At 40.2% G+C, this 24,834-nt stretch overlaps 2 protein-coding genes across 3 annotated transcripts; both read left to right on the plus strand.

The window, feature by feature from the left end:
• The first annotated feature begins 135 nt into the window (after nucleotides 1-135).
• Nucleotides 136-17,881, plus strand: LOC118367468 (protein rapunzel-like). 2 transcript variants are annotated; one of them, XM_052494283.1, is made up of 3 exons: nucleotides 136-636; nucleotides 15,856-15,945; nucleotides 16,335-17,881. In XM_052494283.1, exon 3 carries the CDS (start codon nucleotides 16,385-16,387, stop codon nucleotides 17,558-17,560), a length of 1,176 nt encoding a protein of 391 aa, XP_052350243.1. In that variant the 5' UTR covers nucleotides 136-636; nucleotides 15,856-15,945; nucleotides 16,335-16,384; the 3' UTR covers nucleotides 17,561-17,881. The 2 variants fall into 2 exon arrangements, with proteins under 2 accessions (XP_052350243.1, XP_035606871.1); XM_035750978.2 differs by lacking the exon at nucleotides 136-636 and adding an exon at nucleotides 5,302-5,453.
• Nucleotides 709-4,958, plus strand: LOC118367467 (uncharacterized). Its single transcript, XM_035750977.2, has 2 exons — nucleotides 709-1,203; nucleotides 2,914-4,958. The coding sequence occupies exon 2, from the start codon at nucleotides 2,983-2,985 to the stop codon at nucleotides 4,165-4,167; it is 1,185 nt and encodes a 394-aa protein (XP_035606870.1). The 5' UTR covers nucleotides 709-1,203; nucleotides 2,914-2,982; the 3' UTR covers nucleotides 4,168-4,958.
• Nucleotides 17,882-24,834: the final 6,953 nt, after the last annotated feature.

Raw genomic sequence — 24,834 nt, forward strand, 5'->3', positions numbered from 1 at the left:
AAATGTCCAATAGCTTGCCTTCAGTGATAATGCATTTTCAAGGTTAAAAGAGTTCAAAATTACACATGTTTTAGCTCTGATGTCCCTTATGTGCGCTATTTTGAAAATACTGAGAACTGCCTCTGTTTAGGGAACTGCAATTGCTTATCTGTAAAACATCATGCTTACTTTACAGAACTCAGTGGCATTTAGCAGGCACACTGTTAAAAGAGGCAAGAAGCAGTGGCCATAGCGACCTCAATGGAGACACAACAAGCAGGGTTTTGTTTGTGGCTCTCTTGCTCACTTGAACGCTTGGACATACACATGCACACACACACACAGACACACACACAATCCTTCACACCCTGTGTGGTGTCCTTGCATGGGCTATGTTTACAGGATGTTATCTGTCTCAGTGCCTGCCCCTCATCCCTCAGAGTGGGTTCCTGTTGGAATGCAGAGAGGGGATGGAGGAGTTCCAACGGGGGAGTGACGAGGGAGAGAGACAGAGAGAGAGACAGAGAAGAGAGAGAGAGAGAGAGAGAGAGAGACTACATATACATCCCAACACTAGGAGGCTGGTGCTCAGAGGCACAGTTGGACTGTTGGATAACTGGACTGCACCCCCCTGTATACTTTATTGGACTATAAGAGGTGAGTTTCTTCCTCTTTTCTTTATCATGCTCCATCTGGGCAGTTTGAATTAGCATCAAGGGTGTCAACTTTTATTGACCCAGATTTTCTATCATTTGACAAACGGATCTTGTTTGAGAAGTATAGGCTACCTCTGAGACATATGAAAAAGTGAGGAACTGGTTTTGAAAGATCCACTTTGTTTGTGCACTGACAAGGCAAACAGGTGAAATTCAAGTGCAATTTGAGATGCTGGGATACCATTGTTAACGGATGTGGTCTTGCTGGTATCTCATCACTCAAGGATGTGGTCTCAATAAGAGTTCTTTAGGCTTGTTTCTTCCCCCAGAAGAATGGAAAATAATCGGTAGAAATAAGATTTTATTCAGCACTCCTATGTTCAAAGGATTTGAGAGAAGTTGAGTGATATTGAAAAGAAGGCAAAATACCTCCTGTTGGTTACAGAAATAGTTTGGGGCTCGCCTTTTTCTTCCTCTTAATTGTACCCTTGGATTAGCATTCTCACAGTCAACTATTTTTGTTTTACAAGTGAAGACTTGACATATCCTAAACCAGGACAATTTCTCAGTAAGTATTTTTCTTCACTATTATTTTTTATTAAAATGCTTTCAGTTCAATGTGGTGATGAGTCACAAGTGAATTCTACAAATTACATCAAAATTCCAATTATTTAATATTCTCTTTACACCATTTTTTGGACATTGTGTAATTTTAAAATGGGATAGCAATAACTGGTGATGTTAGCTTATTTAATAGGACTGACGTAATTAGTACAGTGGTAGACCTTGGGAAAGCATGTAAAATGACACTTTTCATCTTGCCATCCAGCAATTACTGGTAAGCCAATGGTCTATGGGTGTACATATGAATCTGTATTTCGTGTTTTTCATACAAATGTAAATGACTGATGCTACATTGTACTTGGAGATGCTGTGAATTCAATGACCCAATTGCATTTCAATGAACTCATATTTGAGTGTGTGGGAGAAAAGTGTGTTTTTCATTACAGAACAAGTGCAGTGGGGAATTCTTTTCCTTCTGGGTGTGCCTTTTTTCTGTAGTGGATATTGTCTCAGGGGAATGACATATGTGTGAGCTCATCTCTTTTGTGTATTTTACATTGAAAATCACATGTTCACAAAGAAAAATCCCCTTTTTTCCTCAGGTTGTGGACATCTGTGTTTGATTTGGGTCTTGGCTATTGTTAGGCTTGTCAATTCAACTCCAAAAAGCCAGCACTGCAATGTTGCGCAACTCTCCGCGTCATAAAGCGAGAGTACACACACTGCTTTTTATGTTTGCTCTGAGTTGCCATAAACATTCAGTATGTTTATTTTAAATCATGTTTTGAAGTGAGTCAGTGCCACCGAAGCTGTGATCGAGTCCTGTCATATACCTGAGACTCTGGGTGTGGCATGAAACTAGACTCTTGCATGTCCCAACATGTTCTCCATCTGTTTTATTGCTGAGAGTAGCTTGTTCTATTTGACTCCAACTGTCTGGTGTAATCTGTGTTAGACGCTGCTCATGTTTTCTGTGTTGGATACGATCAGTGGTGGAAAAAGTACCCAATTTTCATACTTGAGTAAAAGTAAAGATACCTTAATAGAAAATTACTCAAGTAAAAGTGAAAGTCACCCAGTAAAATACAGCTTGAGTAAAAGTCTAAGTATTTGGTTTTTAAAATATATGTAAGTATCAAAAGTTAATGTAATTGCTAAAATATACTTAAGTATCAAAAGTAAAAGTATAAATCATTTCAAATTCCTAGTATTAAGCAAGCCAGACGGCACCATTTAAATTGTTTTTATTAGACATCATTTACAAATGCAGCATGTGTGTTTAGTGAGTCCGCCAGATCAGAGGCAGTAGGGATGACCAGGGATGTTCTATGACCAATTTCCTGTCCAGCATTCAAAATATAACGAATACTTTTGGGTGTCAGGGAAAATGTATGGAGTAAAAAGTACATTATGTTATTTAGGAATGTAGTACAGCAAAAGTAAAAGTTGTCAAAAATATAAATAGTAGAGTACAAATACCCCCAAAAATGACTTCAGTAGTACATTCAAGTATTTTTACTTAAGTACTTTACACCACTGGAGATGATGAAGATCGAGTCATCTCCAACACAAACTTTTTCAAACTAATAGCTAGCTAATCCTTAGAAGAAGAAAAAAATACGCAAAATCAGATGCTGCCTTAACAAATGTATTATTTCACCTCAACAAACCTCCACAAGAGCTTTATGGTTTGTTCCTCTTGTTTCTCTTTCAGACATCAACATAGTTGGAGAATCTTTGAAGACCTTGTTGGCTATTGTTACTTTGTGATAGACCCCTCAAAATGACCAGTGTGGCAGAATGGCTCGTGCAGAACAGAGGCAAGATCGAGAAGGGAGTGGAGATCATGGGACAGGCCTCTGCAGTCCTGGCAGCCACTGTGGGCCAGCTCCATCCCGTCCTTGAGGCTGTGTTCGTAGCCTCCTCTGAGATCCTCAGCAACCCTGAAGGGCAGGATGCCCGCTACCTGACTGAGCAGTTCAGCATGGTCAACCAGAAACTGGAAGGCATCCAGGCTGAGATCGAACAAATCGCCTTGGAGCTGCAGAGGACCTCCTTGAATAAGCAGAACTTTGACCGTGAGGCACAAATGCTCAGCCAGTACGAAAAGTTCCAGGACTTTGTCAACGCCAAGCCCAAGTTCAAAGAGAAGAAGATGGAGAAGTTCCTCAGCCATTATGAGAACACGGACGCGGACTTGAACCTGGACGCGCTCTATAATGCCGTTACCGGGGACAATACCTCAGGTGACCCCATGCTGGAGACAGTGGTTTCCACAGAACAAAGGAGTAGAAGGGCGGTAGAAGATTTCTGCGCCAGGCTTAAGAAGCTCTTTGTGGTGGGCATCATTGCTGTCATGGGTTACGCCAGCCTCAAGGAAGGGGTTGTGGGGGATGAGATGGTGAAGAAGTGGCAGGAGCGTATGGAAGATGTTGAGACCCGCATGAAAGCAGCGGTGGACGATTGCACTGAACACTTTGCGGATCAGGCCAAACTGGACATGGAACATCATCTTCAGGAGAAACCTGGCAGTGTTGACCTTGACTTCACCAAATCCCTATTAGACACCCTTATTAAGAAATTTGACTGGGTGAGCTGGTCTATCAGGGTCTTCAATGACAAGGAGCGCATTTTCTTTTTCAACTGGCTAGCTGGAAAGAAGTACCATGGAAGTAGAGGAGGAGCTAATTACTTTGATGTGTTGACCAAGAACAACATCAAAGTGGTGATCTCTTTCAGTGTTCAGCCTAAGCCTATCAACAAGGGTCAGATCCAGCAAGAGATTGAGGGGCAGAAACTGAAGGGGAACATGATGAATGTGGCTCAGGTCCTCAGCAGAAGTCTCCCCAACTGCTTGGTGCATGCTGTCAGCCACTATAAGGAAGTGGTGGAGTCCAACAACTTCCAAGAGGATTGTTATTACTATGGAAAACACAAAAAAGCTTACCTATGTGTTCATCCTGAGTAGCCTTTTGTTACACAGTGCAATGGAAAAAAGAGTAGTTATAATGGGGAAAACTACAAATACAATTCATGAATGTTTATAACTGAGTTTAGAGGTGTTTTTATTGATGCTTTAGCTGGTGGTTGTGTGAAATGTAATCTCTTGTTACAGACTGGAACATTTTTATTTGTTTATTGGCCTTATAGATTTTTGTGTAGTTTGTGATAATTTAAACCAGGGGTGTCAAACACATGGCCTGCAGCGGACAGATTTTGAGGGGGAAACAATGGATAGTGGACTGTCTTATGCAAAATTTCACGGCAAAGAAATATAACCAATTTTTAGTATGGCGCCTCTATCTCTTTGGGCAAAATTAGTTTGGCACACCTGGTTTAAACTATCAGGATTTGTATATGTGTATTAATGGACATATATGAGACATTTTATGCCAGGCTGTGGCTATCTACTCAACAACAATGCCAACATATGAGAACTTAGTACTCCTACCAAATAGAATAGTAAGATACCTTATTTTACCTGCATTCCAGTATTTCATGATGACCATACTGTAAATTAGCACACCAGCCAGCGTAATAATGTGTTATGTAAGTTTTCAGCAAACAACCATTTCTCCTCATCAATGTACTGGGGACTTACTCAAGCTCCGTTGGAAAATGCTGTTGATAGATGCATCACACTGTCCAAATCTATATCCTTACAACATTACATCTCTGTCTATATTCACACATTTGATATCCTTGTAATTTCTCATGTTTATGGTCTTCTTTATTCTTAATAAACCACAATATAAAGGACATTGTTATCGCTGGTCATCATTATGCAAGAGTACATTAGGAATTTTATTCAATAGTAAATTAGGACGTTTATGTTCTATTTCTATCTGCAGCTGAAGAAATGTAAAAAACATGAGGGTACTGTATGTTAAAACGTTTAAGCAGAGATACATGTAGTCATGAACATTGATACTGATAATATATGACAGTTTATTTACATTACTCCCTAAACAATCATCAGCTCACACAATATAAACACAATTATCCTCAGCAAATGTTATAATAGTCTTGGTAAAATACTTGTGTCAGTTATTTGTCAAAGGAGTGTAATTTATTATAGTTTCTATGTTGACCAGGAAAATATGCTATCATTTGTTCAACAACTTGTCTAACCACCACCCAAGTTTAGCTTCTGTCGATGGGTGTGTCACTTTAACTGTAATATGAGACCAGGAAGAGAAAAACAGATCGGATAAATCATTTGCTTTTCTTCCTCAAACTAAAGCGAATGAAAAGGTGAGTTTTTAGCCAAAAGAAATTGCATATGACCATTTAAAAGTTTCTTCAATAGGCTTACACAGTTCTGTCTATATTTTCCAAAAGTTATCGCGGCTGTTTTCATTAGTTGCGCAGTTCTTTAACGACGAGACTGGTGAAATTGGTCATGACTTTTTGAGATCCTACGATATCTTTGAAAACATTACTTTATCATGTAATGTGCGCATTTAGATAATAGCCTATGTTTTACTGTAAGTTGCGCAAAACACACAATGTAACTATGTGCACAACTTCTGTCAAAACAGTGGTTGGGCGTTGGTAGCCTTGAATCGGTGACATAATGTGCAGGCCTTTTCCAGGAAGTGTTTCTCCTGGCCATAATTATAGTCACGATACAAGTACTACTGCGGTGGCAACAGTGCTGAATTTAATCAATTGACATATTGTTGCAAGGCCTTATCATATTAATCCACGAGGTATGCAGACTATATAGGGAGTTAAACAAGGTACTGAAATAAAGCAATTAGAGCCCTTGTTGAACGAGCTAATCGATGCATTTCCCATTAAGAGGCCACATGAAAAGCTTTTAACAACAACAAGTGTAATATGATTTTCTCTTCTCGGCTTGCAAAGAGCTATCTATGTCCATTTGTTAAATGCAGCCAGTCATGTCTGGTCAGTGTATATGTGGGCAAGCTTCACAGGATGATTTGGCCACCTCCCTCAACTAGTCCTCAATCGACAAAAGATACTTACTGTAGCTTACTGATTGTTTGGGCCACTCAAATGTTGCCATTTATTCTTGCAGCTTTCAATGATTTGTATTTAATTTAGGACTCGAACCATGAAAAGAAGACACTATAAAATGTCTATCTTGATGGCCAGATATTAATATACAAATGGATCAGTTATGATGTTGACAATTATTACTTCAGTAGGCCTAACTGCTCCTCAGTGGACATCAGTTAATGTACATTTTAAGGTTGACTGGCCTGCTTGTTATTTGGTGAATTATTTGGCCTGAGATATGCCTCCCTTGTAGAGCTACAGCTATAGCACTTTTGAGTCTGTACCCACTGGGCACAGCTGTAAATTCAACGTCTATTCCACGTTGGTTCAACGTAATTTAATTGAAATGATGTGTAAACGACTTTGATTCAACACGTTGGCTAGTGTCTAAGCCTAATTCTTGCACATCTGAAAATGTACCATCACTTTACCCTGGATAATTTGTCTGCTTTAGTGAAGTAGAGATACTTCACATACACTCAGACAATGAGACAACCCTTGGGAGTTAAGGTTTTAATGCAGAGCTGAAATGTCTATTTTTTTTAGCATGGCAGTGTGGATGGCTACATCAAATTAGATGGATGTCTTTCTATCCAAATGCATGACATTCCGCTTCCATCATTGAACTGGCTTCTAATGCAAATGTTGTATCAATGAGAGCTGTGTCTTTTTCAAAGCCATTTGCCCCATCTGTTTTATGATAGCTGCTGATCTAATAGTATCAGACCATCTGTTTATATTTAGTATGCTGGATTATACATTCTAATCAATTACATTGACAGGGCTGCCAACCTTTGAAGACATTTTGCTATGTGAATTTCATTGCCCCCTAACACAAGCCCTAGCCGTGGGGTCTGGGGGTCGTCCCCCATGAGAATTGTACTGTTTTAAAGCCCATTTCCTGCAATTCTACATATTTTGACATGGCTTAGGCCTAAGAGTAGAACATTTAAAAAAATGAAAACCACAGGTCAGGTGTATTCCGGAATCTTTGAACATTAAATGAACACTCAAAATTCAACGACTTTGTTACTTTTAGATTTTTGGGGTAGTTTGACACTTTATTCAGACGGTAATGAAATGAGATGGGGAGACAGGCACATTGGGAAAAACAGTGGGAAGGTTGGAAGCAGGGATTGATACCCGTTCCCAGGTGGAAAGTTGTATGTGACACGTGATGGGAGTGTTACCACAACACAAATGCTCTGCACAAGAAATTCTAATATTAATGGTTGAAGGCAGTGTGAAACCAAATCATAGATTGCAGTCTAGTTGAAGACACAACCATTTTGGATTTTGTCATTTGGGTGAACTCTTTCAAATAGGACTGGAAGAAAATCCTGCTGGCACTCTAGGAGGGTTGGCAACTCCTGATCTATGTTTCCCAAGTGTTGGGTGTTTGAGAATGTTCTTGTTATAACAATTAATTTCTCAATCATCCAACCTTTAAGAAAAATCTAATAGATTAATATTAAGGTGGTTTAACCCTAATAGTTGACGATCATTGCCATAATCTTACTACCTATGTCAATGTAAATATGCCTTGTATACTGTTGTTTAGGGTAGCTCTTATTGTTTTGTTTTACTGCAGAGCCCCAAGTTCCGCTCTACATGCCTCGGTTAGCTCCCTTGCCCCACCCCCCAGACATGCGGAGACCGCAGATAGTGAACAAACCTGTTATGGCTGCATCCCTTTGTTCTCAATTTCCGCCTGAAGACATATCCAAATCTAACTGCCTGTAGCTCAGCCCCAGAGGCAAGGATATGCATATTCTTGGTATCATTTGAATGGAAATATTCTGAAGTTTGTGGAAATGTTAATTGAATGTAGGAGAATATAACACAGTAGATCTGGTGGAAGAAAAGAGAAAGAAAGAGCATACGTTTTCTGTTTTTTATTGTTGTAGTATCATTATTCACACATACTAGGATAGCCACACAGTCAGATAGGATGCTGGAGGTAATTTTGATGGATAACACAAGAGGGCAACTGTAGGTGTGCAAAGTTTCAGACTGATAACTTCAGGAATGGGTGAGCTACATGACATTTAGCATGAAGTCACCCAGGTATCCCACACAAGTTGCCCAAATGTACCCAAGTGGCCAAATTGGTGAAATGATCTATAACTATGTACAGCAGTGCAAACAACTATACAACATATAAAAAATTCTAAATTCTAATACACACACACACACACACACACAAAAAATGTTTAAAAAAATATTAGGAAAAAAATAAATACAAAAAACTGTACACCCCTTGGAAGTCCTCATCATAATATTTTGCTGCCTGTGCCATGTCCCATAGCAGTCTCTTTCTGATGTAAAGCAGAGGCAAACTGAACAAGTGGTGCATTTCATGCGACACAGAACACAACGACGCCTCCATGCTGTGCCCTTTTGGCCCTGAGGCACAGTCATGCCTGCAGTAATGAACTGTGGCATATGAACACCACTGGGGGCACAGGTAGAGCGGGCAGCTTGGCACCGGGGGCCCCCAGTTGGAGTCGCTATCACTGTGAAAGAAAACATTTAAAAAATATTTGTATTGTATGAGCCTTTTATCATCACATAAAATAAACATATGTATTGTACGGAGCACAGGGAACAGTCACTAAGGTGTTCCATTCAACAGTCACTAAGGTGTTCCATTCAACTGTCACTAAGGTGTTCCATTGTTGTGTGTGTGATATATATATATATATATATATATATATATATATAAACAAACAAACAAACTACACATTTCATTGCAAATTTTTATTTTTTATATATTTTTATATTTCATAAAACACCATTAGCACCTACCCGTCCAGAAGTACGTCCTGTCCTTGCATAAACAGCTCCTCAGTTCGTTTGAATCATAGCACTCCAAGATTCCTCAAACAAAAAATCAGTCTCACTTTCACTTTTTCACTTTCACTTTAGAGTTTGACTTCGCTTTACATGATTTATTCGCCATGATATCTTCAATGAAATCGTTGAAACTACTACTTTCCGAAATACATCTGCGCGTAAAAAGCCTTAAAGCAACTCCTCTGATCGTCAAGGCGAGAATGGAGTTGCCAGCGCGTGCGATTACAAACAAGGAATTGTGGTCAAACCCCAAACCATTACATACTGGCGTTTACCTCAGCTCATTGGCTATCTAACCAGCTAGATTTCAATAAGATCAGTGGTCATTTGGCAGAAATATAGTCAATCAATGAAGCTTCGCTAAAATTATTGGTGCGTAAGGTAGTCATTTATCGTTGTCTTCAAATCAGTTCACTTCGGTCAATTCTCCCCGCAAAAAAAACAATGACGTTTGGCTGTGTTGCAAACATTCAGAGGAATGCACTGAAACCCACCATGACTAGATAAACGATTGTTTACAGGGGCGAATCACGCCGAATGCTCCGTAAAAAATTGATAGAGATGGAATTCACGGCACAATCGGTTTACAAAATGTTTCGATTTAGGCTATAAAAATTGATTTTATCAAAGAAAACGGCACTTCATTTGATCAATGGGACACTCAGGAAAAGAAATAAGAGCAAGATATCAGAATGTAAGTCGTAATTTTACCTTCAGATGTGAATGTGTACAAACTGTCATGGTGGAAAATGTTTCTGTTCTTGATTGCTCTTCTCAAACAAAAGCATGGGATTTGTTCTCTGTAATAGCTATTTTAAATTGGAAAACGTAGTTTGATTACCAAGATTCTAATCATTTGAAGAGTGTAAGACACTTGCATTTTCAAGAATGTTTAATGTTACGAAGTTGTATTTTTAGTTGTCACTCTGAAATTTCCCCTGATGTTGGTCCCTGTACGGGGATCGCAGCCATACTGGCGCTTCCAGAGATGCAGCCTGTCTCATCGTCACTCAATGCCTAGGTTTACCTCCACTGTACTCGCACCCTGCCATGCCCTTGTCTGTGCATTATGCCCTGAATCTATCCTACCACGCCCAGAGGTCTGCTCCTTTTACTCTCTGTTCTGAATGCACTAGACAATCAGTTCTTATAGCCTTTAGCCTTATCCTACTCCTCCTCTGTTCCTCTGGTGATGTAGAGGTTAACCCAGGCCCTGTGTGTCCCCAGGCGCTCTCATTTGTTGACTTCTGTAACCGGAAACGCCTTGGGTTCATGCATGTTAACATCCGAAGCCTCCTCAAGTTTGCTTTGTTCACTGCTTTAGATCACTCCGCCAACCCTGATGTCCTAAGCCTTGTCTGAATCGTGGTTTAGGAAGGCCACCAATAATTCTGAAATTTCCAACCCCAATTACATAATTTTCCGTCAAGATAGAACTGCTAAAGGGGGCGGAGTTAGCCTGCAGAGTTCTGTCCTACTATCCAGATCTATGCCCAAACAGTTTGAGCTACTACTTTTAAAAATCCATCTCTCCAGAAATAAGTCTCTCACTGTTGCCGCTTGTTATAGACCCCCTTCAGCTCCCAGCTGTGCCCTGGACACCATATGTGAATTGATTGACCCCCATTTATCTTCATAGTTCGTACTGTTAGGTGACCTAACTGTTGTCCGGACCTCTGGCAGTCTCTATGCCACAGGGTTTAATTCTCGGGCGACTCTTTTCTCTGTATATATCAATGATGTCACTCTTGCTGTGGGTGATTCTCTGATCCAACTCTATGCAGATGACACCATTTTGTATACATCTGGCCCTTCTTTGGACACTGTGTTAACAAACCTGCGAAAGAGCTTCAATGCCATACAACACTCATTCCGTGGCCTCCAACTGCTCTTAAACGCTAGTAAAACTAAATGCATGCACTTCAACCGATCGCTGCCCGCCCGCCTAGTATCACTACTCTGGACGGTTCTGACTTAAAATATGTGGACAACTATAAATACCTAGGTGTCTGGCTAGACTGTTACCTCTCCTTGAAGACTCGCATTAAGCATCTCCAATCCAAAGTTAAATCTAGAAGCGGCTTCCTATTTCGCAACAAAGCCTCCTTCTCTCATGCTGCCAAACATACCCTCGTAAAACTGACTATCCTGCCGATCCTTGACTTCGGCGATGTCATTTACAAAATAGCCTCCAACACTCTACTCAGACTGCATCCAATTTGCTATCACAGTGCCATCCGTTTTGTCACTAAAGTCCCATATACTACCCACCATTGCGACCTGTATGCTCTCGTTGGTTGGTCCTCGCTACATATTCGTTGCCAAACCCACAGGCTCCAGGTCATCTATAAGTCTTTGCTAGGTAAAGCGCTGCTTTATCTTAGCTCACTGGTCACCATAGCAACACCCACCCGTAGCACACGCCCCAGCAGGTATATTTCACTGGTCATCCCCAAAGCCAACACCTCTGTGGCCGCCTTTCCTTCCAGTTCTCTGCTGCCAATGACTGAAACGAATGTCAAAAATCACTGATGTTGTAGACTTATCTCCCTCACTAACTACAAGCATCGGCTTGTCAGAGCAACTTTCCGGTCGCTGCAGCTGTACACAGCCCATCTGTAAAAAATCCAACCAACTACCTATCTCATCCCCATATTTATTTATTTATTTATTTTTCTGCTCTTTTGCACACCAGTATTTATACCAGTATGTATACTTGCACATCCTCATCTGCACATCTATCACTCCAGTGTTAATTGCTAAATTGTAATTACTTTGCCACCATGGCCTATTTATTGCCTTACCTCCTTAATTCATTTCCACACACTATATACAGATGTTATTTTGTGTTATTGACTGCACAATAGTAAAATGTGAAAAATTATATTTGAGGCCTGGAGTATTTAACATCCAATGCTTATTTGTGTGACTTATTCAAAACTGTCCATTAATGGCTGCAAAAATACATAGCCTCATCATTAATTTTCAGACATAGGCATATCAGATTTCAAATGTGTGATTACACTGTCAAAATTGGAAGAAGTGGAATAATAAAAATAGCCATGGGGAATAAGTGTCATTGTTGACAAGCACACTAATTACTCTATATTTTACCCCATTGTTAAGAATTACAATTATTCCACTGATCAGGCTAAATTAAATAGATAAAATATCCTGAAGACAAGATTACATAAATCTGCCCCTACACCATCCCTAATCAAATAATTGGTATATTTATTGTCCCCCCCCCCTCTTCTTGAATCAAACTTTTGAGTTCACAATCTGACCAAAAAAGTCACCCTACCAAACTTCCCTGCTAAAACAAGGGGACTCTTGCAAGTGCGAATTAAATCTACTTTAGTGTGTGCTGTCAAAAGGCTGCATTCTGCAATAGAACTCGCCAGTTTATAGTCCTAAAACCCGGAAATTAGTTACCTCTCGTTCGTTCAGCTATGGGGGAAATTTTTTTGTTTTTGAATAAACGCCCCAAATAAGGTCTGAGGTTAACACAGGCTTATGAGATGAGATCTTATACATTTTGTCTTATGAGATAATAGCAGTCAATTAACATGACCTTTTTATGAATTCATTTGTTAAAAATTCTCAAAAAGTGACGTTAGCTGAGGAACATTATCTCATATAACAAAACGTATAAGGTCTCCTCAGTCTTTGTTTACCACAGACCTTATTTTTGGCATTTCTACAAAAACCCTACAAAAACTTAATTTATCTTTCCCATAGGCTTTGTCCAACTAACCATGGCAGAGTCCCCATAAAAATACAGCATTACTATTTCTCTCTATAGGGACGGGAATAACAGCAACATTTGAAATGTTTTAAATTTAACTAGGCATGTCAGTTAAGAACAAATTCTTATTTACAATGACGACCTACCCCAGCCTAACCCGGACGACGTTGGGTCAATTGTGGGCCACCCTATGGGACTCTCAATCACGTCCGGTTGTGATACAGCCTGGAATCGCACCAGAGTCTGTAGTGACGCCTCTAGCAATGGAATGCAGTACGTTAGACTGCTGCACCACTCGGGAGCCCAGACAAAGCCTCATTTTATTGGCAACATTGTACATAAAACAGTGCTACCGTGCTGCTCTTTTTACAGTTTTATAAACTCAGCTGAGAACTTTCTCTCTCTCTCCTTTCAACTCCGCTCTCATCTTGAGGAGCATTTCTTTTGGACGGATTCGATTATGCTGAGCCGTCACGCCATCGGGCGAAAGTGGGGAAGAAGGAGCGCCATTCTCAAATCAAAGAATAATCTGTGGCGCTCTGTCGTTTTGTCGACAAGACAGCATGGTGCATCATTTAGAAATCTCTTTTCCATCAAATAAATGTCAGAAAATTCTCAAATATTTTTCATTGGGAAGGCAGATAAAGCCTTTTGTTTATCAAAAGCAATCACTTTTGCATGGGAAAACACAGGACTCTACTAATTACTACACGTGCTTAATTAATTTTGAGCCGACTTAACCCTGGGCTTTGAACCTGTCTCAAGCCCGGAAGGAATCCTGATTCCAAATGCAATCAACTTTCAGCCCATGCAAAACACGGCTACCTGCGCACCCAGGCGAGATGAATCCCCTCAATGATAAGGGGATAGGGAAACAATGCTACCTAATATAATGTTTACATACCCTACATTATTCATCTCATATGTATACGTATATACTGTACTCTATCATCTACTGCATCCTTATGTAATACATGTATCACTAGCCACTTTTAACTATGCCACTTTGTTTACATACTCATCTCATATGTATACACTGCACTCAATACCATCTACTGTATCTTGCCTATGCCGCTTTGTGCCATCACTCATTCATATATCTTTATGTACATATTCTTTATCCCCTTACACTTGTGTCTATAAGGTAGTAGTTTTGGAATTGTTAGCTTGATTACTTGTTGGTTATTACTGCATTGTCGGAACTAGAAGCACAAGCATTTCGCTACACTCGCACTAACATCTGCTAACCATGTGTATGTGACAAATAGAATTGGATTTGATTTTGATTTGATTTGATAGAGGTTCCGCTTGTGATGTTAAATTGCAGACGCAGATCAAGGGGCCAGGGTTCGGGTCAAGAAGCATGGTTTCTACTGCTCCTACAGTTTTGCTTCGGTACTGTAGTTTAGCTGATGCCCAGCCCAGAAAGACAATTTTCCATACACTGCCACATTTTTTTGTTTTTTTGTATTTTATTTAACCAGGCAAGTCAGTTAAGAACAAATTCTTATTTACAATGACGGCCTACCCCGGATAAACCCTCCCCTAATCCGGATAGCGCTGGGCCAATTGTGTGTCGCCCTATGGGACTCTATCACGGCCGGTTGTGATACCGCCCGGTATCGAACCAGGGTCTGTAGTGATGCCTCAAACACTGCGATGCAGTGCCTTAGACAGCTGTGCCACCCGGGGTCGAATACATAGAGAAGTTACATTTCAAAATTCCTAATAAGACACTTTAGTCATCACCATTGTGCACAAAACATCCATTAAATTATTCAAATTAATTTTTGCTGAGGCCAATTTTTTTTTTTACTCAACCAAAGATATGAACATTTTTATATTCATCCAATGTCTGCCATGGGTTTGTATGACGTCGACACTGCTCCCTGTGCGCATGTGATGTTTGTCCGTATAAACGGGATGCCACCTGGATATTTACGGTCCATGAATCGACGTATGTGAAGTTGAGTAGGTTTATCTTGAAAACAACAGTCGGACATCTTGGACATATTCTTCAGTTCTTATTATACCTCAGTGGCGCAGATTCTCAATTTCAAAACAATTTGGAGCACAGTTGAAATGTTAACGCACTAACTAATTTAAAAAATCAAATCTGTACTTTTCAATGCAAGATATGAGGTGTGGTGTGAGAAGAGGGTCAAATGCGTGAGAGTTGTCAGCTTTGGCTGTATTGAGATTGTTCTAGAGTTCTTGGATTTTCTTAGACCAATCTGTTTTAGTAGTCGCTGTTCTCTACGGCCATAAAGACTGTGCCTCCCTTGACAGCTGTAGATGTAGGTGATAGATCAGGTTGAGAAATGAGGGTGACATCTTCCCTGATCTTTTGCAGTGTAAACACCCTTGGGCCAGACCTCAGCAGCAGAGAAAGGCAGACTGAGACGCTGACAGAATAGTTTCCGTTGTCTAGTTGCTGTGGTTACTTGCATTTTTGTGGAAAATGCACTCCTGCTCAGCAAGTTTAATCTCCAACAGACAGTTTATCACTCCCACACTCTCCGTGGCATTGACTGGACTGGCTGAGCGAGCAACCGTGGTGGGGATGGTGGTGGTAGTTGAAGGGCCAAAGGAGAATGGATTAGGTTTTTATTTCTAAACTGTGAGCTTATAACATTGTACTTTGACCTGAAAGTAATTTCATGCCAGTTGTCAAATACAATTTACAATGATTTATTGCAGCAGAGGTGTACACGTTATACTGTATATTACTTTTTTTTTTTAAATGCGGTATAATAAATGTTCTGTCACTACTTCTGTAACAAACAATGATAGTATTTAATCTACAATGGCCTCCAGGCTGAAATTAGTCTTAATTCCTGCTTGTAACACTGCCTTGAAGTACACATGTCAAACTCCATAGAGTATCTACCCCTACGTGTCTTCCCTCACTGGTGAATTCTCTTTGCATTGTTGCCTCATTGCTCACTTTGATTGTCCAGCTGTAATCCCAGCAGGCTTTGCTTGTGTACTGCAATTTATACTGCTCCCTCTCTCTTTCTTTATCAGTTCTCACTGTGAGGCCAGCAGGGATTCACTCTAGTTGAGAGTTTGAGCAAGGAAGCAGGCCACAGTCCAACAATACCTGAACAGCTCTACGTAAGTTCAAATACTAATATTCTATAGGGAGGTAGGTAATCAACTATATGGGCCTAATTGTTAAGACTTTGGTATTGCTGTTGAACCTTTCCTCCATTTTAACTAAGGGCTTGAACTGGGGGATGATTGGTTGTCTAGATTTTAAATGGATCTTCAATAATGCTTTAGTTAAGTGTCAGTAGAAAGGTTTCTGTCTTTGTCAAGAGTCATTCTATAGACCAGCGTTTCACAAACTCAGTGCTGCCCCAGGACTGACTTTGGTAAACTCTGCTATTATTAAGTGTCAGTTTAGTCGAGTCATTATGTAGACCATAGACTTTATCATATCTAATGTAAATAAAAGAGTTCAAACATCCTTTTGACCATGTCCTTATGCTCTTTTTTTTCAGATGTTATACTGTTATTTGTTGTGCACTGAATAATAACAATACCAGCAAAGATGGCCGGCCAGCTACAGAAGATCGTAGCAGAGAAGAAGAACGTGGTAGAGACTGTAATGGAAGTGTTTGAACAGGGAGCTGAGGTGGTGGCCAGTATCGCAGGTGACCTCTTCCCTGTTTTCGCCATCGCTGCTCCCATCGTGAAATTGGCCCTGGACAATGTGGAGAGCAAGGAAGCTGCGTTCATGAAGGAGCAGTTCCAGAAAGTTCGTGAACGCCTGGAGGTGGTTTCAGAGGAGATGCAGCGTATTAACGAGGAGATCAAGAAGAGCGGAGCGGACGCTGCCTACTTTTCTGTAGAGGAGAACATCTCCAACCAGTTCCGCAAGTACATGGACATCCTCAATGCCAAACCCAAGTTTCGTGAGGTCAAGAAGAAGCTTTTCATGGAGCATTTTGTCAAAACAGGTGGCGACAAAAACCTACACACCCTCTATAGTGCCGTGACGGGAGACAACTTCTCTGGAGAGTCAGTGTTGGAAATTACTCTTAACTATGAAGAGAAAAGTCGACGCGCAATGGAAGACTTCTGTGCCAGGTTAAAGAAACTCTTTTGCATAGGCCTCATCGCTCTGATGGGCTACACCGCTCTAAAGGACTGTGATGATGAAGAGAAGCTTCTTCAAGACTGGGGTGAAAAGATGAAGGATGTACAGGTGAAAATGAATGCTGTCATTGAGGACTGCATCACCAGCTTTCCCAAGCAGGCTGAACTGGATTCCCGGAGGTTGGTTAGGGACCACTCTGACCTGAGCAACCAGCAGCTGGCAGATGCCATTTTGGAGAAGCTGAAAAGAAAGTATGACTGGGTGTGCTGGTCTGTCCGTATATTCAGCTCCCCTTCGGGCCTGTTCTCCAACAAAAATAACATCCAGTGCCCCACAGGAAAAAATCGCTTTCAGGTGCCAGCGACAGACGAGAAGCTGAACGTCATGGTCTCCTACAGTGCCTCACCCGAGCCTCTGAACAAGGCCCACATCCAGCAGCTGATCCAGGGTCAGAAGAAACTCACCGTAGTGGGTACAGCTGAGCTCCTGTTTGAGCAGTTGCCAGGTCCATGTGCAGTCCACACGGTCAAGACTTGCAAAGACCTGGCCTGTGTCTGGAGCTTTGCCGAAGAGCTACACTACTGGGAGGAGCACAAGAACTTCTATGTTTGTGTTCACTACAATTGACTTTTTCTTACTTAAAAATGAATGAATAATTAGCCTTAGCTCCCAATGTTATATTCAGTCCAATTTGATCTTTACACTAAGACTGACATTGCCAAGTACTTTCTCTTTTTCTCAGTTGAGTTCAGATCCCCAGCTATACTAATGAGGAGGAACATAGGCTAACATTTATTATAAGGCATGATACTTACCAACAACTGTTTTACCTGTTGATCTATTCTTTGTAATGTTTTTCTTTTATGTATGCCCCCTACTAAAATAGTGTAAATAAAATCTGCTTTACATATTCAAATAAACCACGCATAATAACTGTGATAGTCATGATCTATGCCTCTGAGAATCTAAATTCATCTTTGTGTCTTGATACATGTTCTATATTGACCAAATCACATAATGTTTATGAAGTGTGTAAATATAAAAGCCTAATGTTTGTAAAAAGAAATCCCTCAAGTTTGCATAACTAGAATTGCATTTTCCCTCTTTTTATATGTTAAAAAAAACAAAAACACCTTTGACTCATTTTCAGCTGCTGCAATTTACATTCATATGACACAGTAGAGGCTGCCGAGGGGATGACGTCTCATAGAAAGGGCTGGAACGGCGCGAACGGAATATATTCAACACTATTCTACTTATTCCATTCCAGCCATTACCACAAGCCTGTTTTCCCCAATTAAGGTGCCACCAACCTCCTGTGATATGACAACAACTCAACTGACATTGTGTTTTGTTATTCCTGTCTCTGTTATTTTGGAACACACTGCTTCAGTGAACCTGCTCCCATTCCATGTGATTTGATAAATCAACCCACTACAAAGGCATGTTAAGACATATTGTTGCTGTGAAGATGTGCTCATGAATGCCTAGCATAGATGCACTCGTCACATCTTTTTACCTGTTGTGATGTGCAACAGAAATGTTGGTACCACAGGTCATCTCGACTCAGTCCATAGTTCCACAACCCTATGAAGTATTTACATTTAGTATCATAATGTTTAACCCATTCCACTTTCCTTGCATTCACTGTAGTTTGCAACTTTTATTTTCTGAGGGATTTTAATACTTTTATGGGTGCTTCACATTAGTGGTGGATGAGTGGATGAGGTGAGTTTCCCCCCAACCCCCACACACACCCTCCTTACAGCGCTTGGAGCATCTGGAAAGGTGCTATATACAGTACCAGTTTTGACTGCATTTTGTAAATGCAATAAATTAATGATTATGAAGTGGTGGTTTGACGTCTATGGCCTGCGTATTACAAACTAGCCATTGGCAATAACTTAAACCCTTTTAAAGGGGATGAAAAGAACACAATTCATTGCACCCCCTTAAACTAAGTAATAAGGACTCCATATTCAACATTATAAACTGGGTGGTTTGTGCCCTGAATGCTGATTGGCTGACAGCTATAGCATAACGGACAGTATACCACGGGTATGACGAAACATACATCTTTACCAGTTTATAATAGCAATAAGGCACCTCAAGGGTTGGTGGTATATGGCCAATATACCATGGGGGCTGTGTCCAGGCACTCCGCTTTGCATCATGCATAAAAACAGCCCTTAGCTGTGGTATATTGGCCATATACTGCACCCCCTCGGGCCTTATTGCGTAATTTTAAGCGAGATGAGACATGGATTGTTTGTGTGCCATTCAGTGGGTGAATGGGCAAGACAAAATATTTAAGTGCCTTTGAACAGGGTATGGTAGTAGGTGCCAGGCGCACTGGTTTGAGTGTGTCAAGAACTGCAATGCTGCTGGGGTTTTCACGCATGACAGTTATCAAGAATGGTCCACCAACCAAAGGACATCCAGCCAACTTGACGCAACTGTGGGAAGCATTGGAGTCAACATGGGCCAGCATCCTTGTGGAACGCTTTTGACACCTTGTAGTCCATGCTGCGATGAATTGAGGCTGTTCTGAGGGGAAAATGGGGTGCAACTCAATATTAGGAAGGTGTTCCTAATGTTTTGTACACTCAACCCACGGATGTGGTAGACTGGAAGCAACACCACTTCAGGTCTCAGGGAATGTGAAGTTATTGCACAATGGCTACTACTAGCACACCAGCTAGCTAGTTCACATCTTCCGAGCATAACTATGAAACTAATGTATCATAAACTGTTATGTTACATAAACTACTATATCTATAGTGCAATAACCAACTCACATCAAATATGTTTTACTTTCTATGTTTAATATTTGAAAAACCTGTGAAGCAAGGTTGTTAAAGTAAACGAAAACTGAAACTAAAATAAAAACAACAATTGGAATAACAATTTAGTAAACTGAAATAAAATAATTCAGAAAAACATTTGAAAAACTTTAGTGAAACTTATCTTTAACTGCAAGACAAATAAAAAATAAAGTACAAACCATCATCAATTATGTTTAGCTGTAATTGTTTTCCTTCTCAAATGGGGTCTTCAAGTTTTTTTCTGATGGGGTTTTCAAGCTTCTGAATCTGGCTGATAAATGCTGCCAGTATATGGCGATGTTTCAAATAGGCCTAGCTTGTGCATCACTATCACTAGCTATCAGTAGCTAACAGGGAAGAAATCCTAGGGCGATCGCTGACTGTGAGCCTGAACAATGGCGGTAGCAAAAGGTAAAGCCCTGTATGAGATTGTTTTGAGTTCATTGCAGGAAAAGACAAAAGCAAATGTATTGTAGTGTCAGCAGCATGTGTGGAACAGAGATCAATTGGAAAACCCAACCAACCTCAAAGTTCACCTGAACAGCACCCACAAAGAATCATACAAACAATTTCAGGATAAGGACAAGGTGAGACAGCCACCAGTTATTAGTAGATGCACGTCAACGGCATTGCTAGGACAACCAACTTTAGCGGTTTGCATGAAAAGAGCAGAAATATGGCAACCTAATTTAATTGAGTAAAAAAAAGAGAGGTAGCACTGGTTAATTTATTCATCCAGTCTGGCAAGTCCGCGAGACTGTGCGATGAACCAGCCTTCAGAAAATTCAACCAATCCCTTGATCCCAAATGTAAAACTCCTGTCGTTGCTAGAGTAAACGGGTTGATTGCTTTGCAAATGGACGCATAGGACATACGAGAAGAGAAGATCACGTGGCAAACATAGTCGAGGCTATCGAGCTGTTACAGAACAGCCAAGAGAATACCCATGACCAACATCAACCAGAGCTAGCAATAGCTTTGAACTGCGCAACAGAAATGTTTGAATCTGAGTGGGGAACCGACGATTATCATTTTAATTCCACGTCATATTAAGATTGATTCATAATTTACACCTAATCAAACCTATGCCTTGACCTTATGTATTATTGATCCCCAGTGGCTAGAAGTGACATACCCAGAAAACACAAACTATAGGCCTACAACACACGAATGGCTCCTAACCTCCCACACATAAGGTTATTTTCTGTCCCTAACACTAAAACTGAAAATAAATAATAAATAACAAAATATAAATTATTTCATTAAACTCAAACTAAATAAAAAACTAATAAATCCAAGTCTGAAAACTAACTGAAACTGGATTTCTAATATATCTTTTTAAACTAATAGAAATAAAACTCATAGAAAATCACAAAACTATAATAACCTTGCTGTGAAGTTTATTTTCAGTAAAACATTTCAATGATTAAGCATGGGTACAAATAGTCTCTAGAATTCAGCAATGCTTCACAGCATCATTGACATTTTTGGCAAGATATTGGCCAAATCAGAGACAGACTTGCAGACAGGCTAATAATGAACACATATTAAGACATTAGGTCATGAAATTATTTGATAGGTATGTGTCAGAACCTAACAGTTTGGGTAAATGCCAAATAGGCTGGTCCATCTCAAGCCAGTGGGCCTGTCTAAATGGGGGAAATTGTGCAGAATGATCATTATTTGCTTAATGTAATATCATGATGGAGATTCTGGAGCACCTCAGGGTTCTGTTGAAGGCCCATCTCTTTCCCCTCTGAATCCTGGTTAATTTCTCTTTTACCTGTTAAGTAATTTTGACTATTCTCTATTGATCAGACTTGACTTTTTGTCCTAGCAGTCTGGAGACCGTTTTGTGTCTACCTTCTAGACTCATTGTTCATTTCTTCTTGTCATAAACCATCTGAAATCAAGAACAGTGTTGATTAGACTGACTTAATGCCTGCCTTTTGATTTCAGTGTCCATATTGTGACACCATGGTCATCGCTTCTTCAACAACTTTTTGAACAATCTGAATTTAATTGTGACGCAATATTCTGCGGACATCTGCATTTCTTTTTGGTTTAAATTCTTTAAGTAACAATGGGATGGGCAACTCCAGTCCTCGGGGGCCAGAGTGATGAATTTTTCCCCCATCCCTAGCAAACACAACTGATTAAACTAATTGCATTCTAAACTGAATATCATGATTAGCTGTTTATTGGAGTCAGGTGTGTTAGCTGGGTCAAAAGTCTGACACCGATCAGGCCACTGAGGTCTGGAGTTGCCCATCCCTGACCTAACACAAAGTGTCCTCTGCATTCATGGGATGTCTCCACTCTCAGGCTCGACTTTGTCTATACTCAAGAGGGGGCTGACCATGCTAGACTGGTGAATAGGCTGAGAGGTGCTTTCAATCAGACCAAAATTACTCTTCCATGAATATGATTTGTCCACACAGTCCATAATTGAGCCGGCCCATCAGGTGACCTCAGGAACGCAGAAAAACATCACGAGGCAACGAAAAGATGTGTACGCCATGCAGGGATACATTGTGCTGGCACTTATCACCTTAACGTCACCATGTCTCTTGTTTAATCTTGTCTCCTTGGAAATAACTGAATGGTTATCAGATGGTGGGCTCCAGAAATTCACTGGCAGCATCACAAGGCCCCCACAGAGGTACTGCATAGAGAAACTAGGAAGTTAAGGCTTTCTGAGATGTATCACAAGGTTATGAGACTAAGTACAGCCAGGTTTAAACCCTTTGCAGAGAATATATTGAATTTTAATTATGAGGAACCTGACAGTCTATTTATGTAAGGAGGAATACAGATAATCCCTCTGAGAAGCTTCAAAGGGAACTGATTTAAATGTAAGTTTACCTAAGTTACAGTCTGTCCTTTGAACATTACAACATGCTTGCAGAATATAGAGTAATTTTCCTCCAATCCTTCATTCATTGATTTGGGTCTTTTTTTCCTTTTTTTTGCTCTCTTTTTCTGCCAATGCTTCTTTGAGGTAGTAAGATTGTTGGGGGCAAAATGATGTGCAGCATGTTTTCTGCACAAGGTCCATACATTTTCAGGCTTGCAACTGTTGTCGTCATCAAAGTTCAAATGTGATTTAACTCTGCACACCTGAGTTGAAAAGGATTGAAGATCTTCAGAGTTTGAGTGTTATGATTTGCACATGTAACATTTTATTTCACTTGTGAAATCATGTTGAACCATGTGATTTTGGAACACTTCACATGTGATGATATTTCACATGAAATACCCAGTAAAATACCACTTGAGTAAAAGTATTTGGTTTTAAATATACGTAGGTATCAAAAGTAAATGGAATTGCTAAAATGTACTTAAGTATAAAAAGTAAAAGTAGAAATCATTTAAAATTCCTTATTTTAAGCAAACGGCACATTATTTTTACTGACATATACAGTAAAAGTCGGAAGTTTACATACACCTTAGCCAAATACATTTAAATTAAGTTTTTCACAATTCCTGACATTTAATCTGAGTAATACAAATCCCTGTTTTAGGTCAGTTAGGATCACCACTTTATTTAAAAATAGTAGAGAGAATGAATTATTTCAGATTTTATTTCTTTCATCACGTTTCAAGTGGGTCAGAAGTTTACATACACTCAATTATTATTTGGTAACATTGACTTTAAATTGTTTAACTTGGGTCAAACGTTTTGGGTAGTCTTCCACAAGCTTCCCACAATAAGTTGGGTGAATTTTGGCCCATTCCTCCTGACAGAGCTGGTGTAACTGAGTCAGGTTTGTAGGCCTCCTTGCTCGCGCACGCTTTTTCAGTTCTGCCCACATATTTTCCATGGGATTGAGGTCAGGGCTTTGTGATGGCCACTCCAATACCTTGACTTTGTTGTCCTTAAAGCCATTTTGGCACAACTTTGGAAGTGTGCTTAGGGTCATTGTTCATTTGGAAGACCCATTTGCGACCAAGCTTTAACTTCCTGACTAATGTCTTGAGATGTTGCTTCAATATATCCACATAATTTTCCTCCCTCATGGTGCCATCAATTTTGTGAAGTAAACCAGTCCCTCTTGCAGAAAAGCACCCCCACAACATGAGGCTGCCACCCCAGTGCTTCACGGTTGGGATGGTGTTCTTCGGCTTGCAAGCCTCCCCCTTTTTCCTCCAAACATAACGATGGTTATTATGGCCAACAGACCAGAGGACATTTCTCCAAAAAGTACAATCTTTGTCCCCATGTGCAGTTGCAAACCGTAGTCTGGCTTTTTTATGGCGGTTTTGGAGCAGTGGTTTCTTCTTTGCTGAACAGCCTTTCAGGTTGTCGATATAGGACTCGTTTTACTGTGGATAAAGATACTTTTGTGCCTGTTTCCTCCAGCATCTTCACAAGGTCCTTTGCTGTTTTTCTGGAATTGATTTGCACTTTTCACACCAAAGTACTTTCATCCCATGGTGTTTATACTTGTGTACTATTGTTTGTACAGATGAACGTGGTACCTTCAGGCGTTTGGAAATTGCTCCCAATGGTGAAACAAACATGTGGAGGTCTTACATTTTTTTATGAGGTCTTGGCTGATTTCTTTGGATTTTCCCATGATGTCAAGCAAAGAGGCACTGAGTTTGAAGGTAGGCCTTGAAATACATCCACAGGTACACATCCAATTGATTCAAATTATGTCAATTAGCCTATCAGAAGCTTCTAAAGCCATGACATAATTTTCTGGAATTTTCCAAGCTGTTTAAAGGCACAGTCAACTTACTGTATGTAAACTTCTGACCCACTGGAATTGTGATACATGCATCATTCAAGACTAAGTTTCAATTGTGTGCAGCGCAATGGACATACAGTATAATGCACAACATCTCAGGAAGAATTTTGAAGACCAGAGGAGCCTCTCAAGTTGGATTTCATCTAATTGACTTTGATTGCAGCTCATATGTGTATGCTATTAGCCAGACAAAACCTGCTGAGTTCAACAATAAATAATGACTACATTTATCCTCGAGCTGAATACTTTTCCCCTCATTGTTGGGCTATTTGATGTGTAATTTTTTATAAAAAGTTTATAATAGCAGCGAAATGGCAGCTAA

Source organism: Oncorhynchus keta, chromosome 34 (genome assembly GCF_023373465.1).
Source record: "Oncorhynchus keta strain PuntledgeMale-10-30-2019 chromosome 34, Oket_V2, whole genome shotgun sequence".
NCBI lineage: Eukaryota > Metazoa > Chordata > Actinopteri > Salmoniformes > Salmonidae > Oncorhynchus > Oncorhynchus keta.

Excerpts from the sequence above, each read along its gene's own strand:
- LOC118367467 (XM_035750977.2), top strand. The coding sequence starts at position 2,983 with ATGACCAGTGTGGCAGAATGGCTCGTGCAGAACAGAGGCAAGATCGAG.
- LOC118367468 (XM_052494283.1), top strand. The coding sequence starts at position 16,385 with ATGGCCGGCCAGCTACAGAAGATCGTAGCAGAGAAGAAGAACGTGGTA.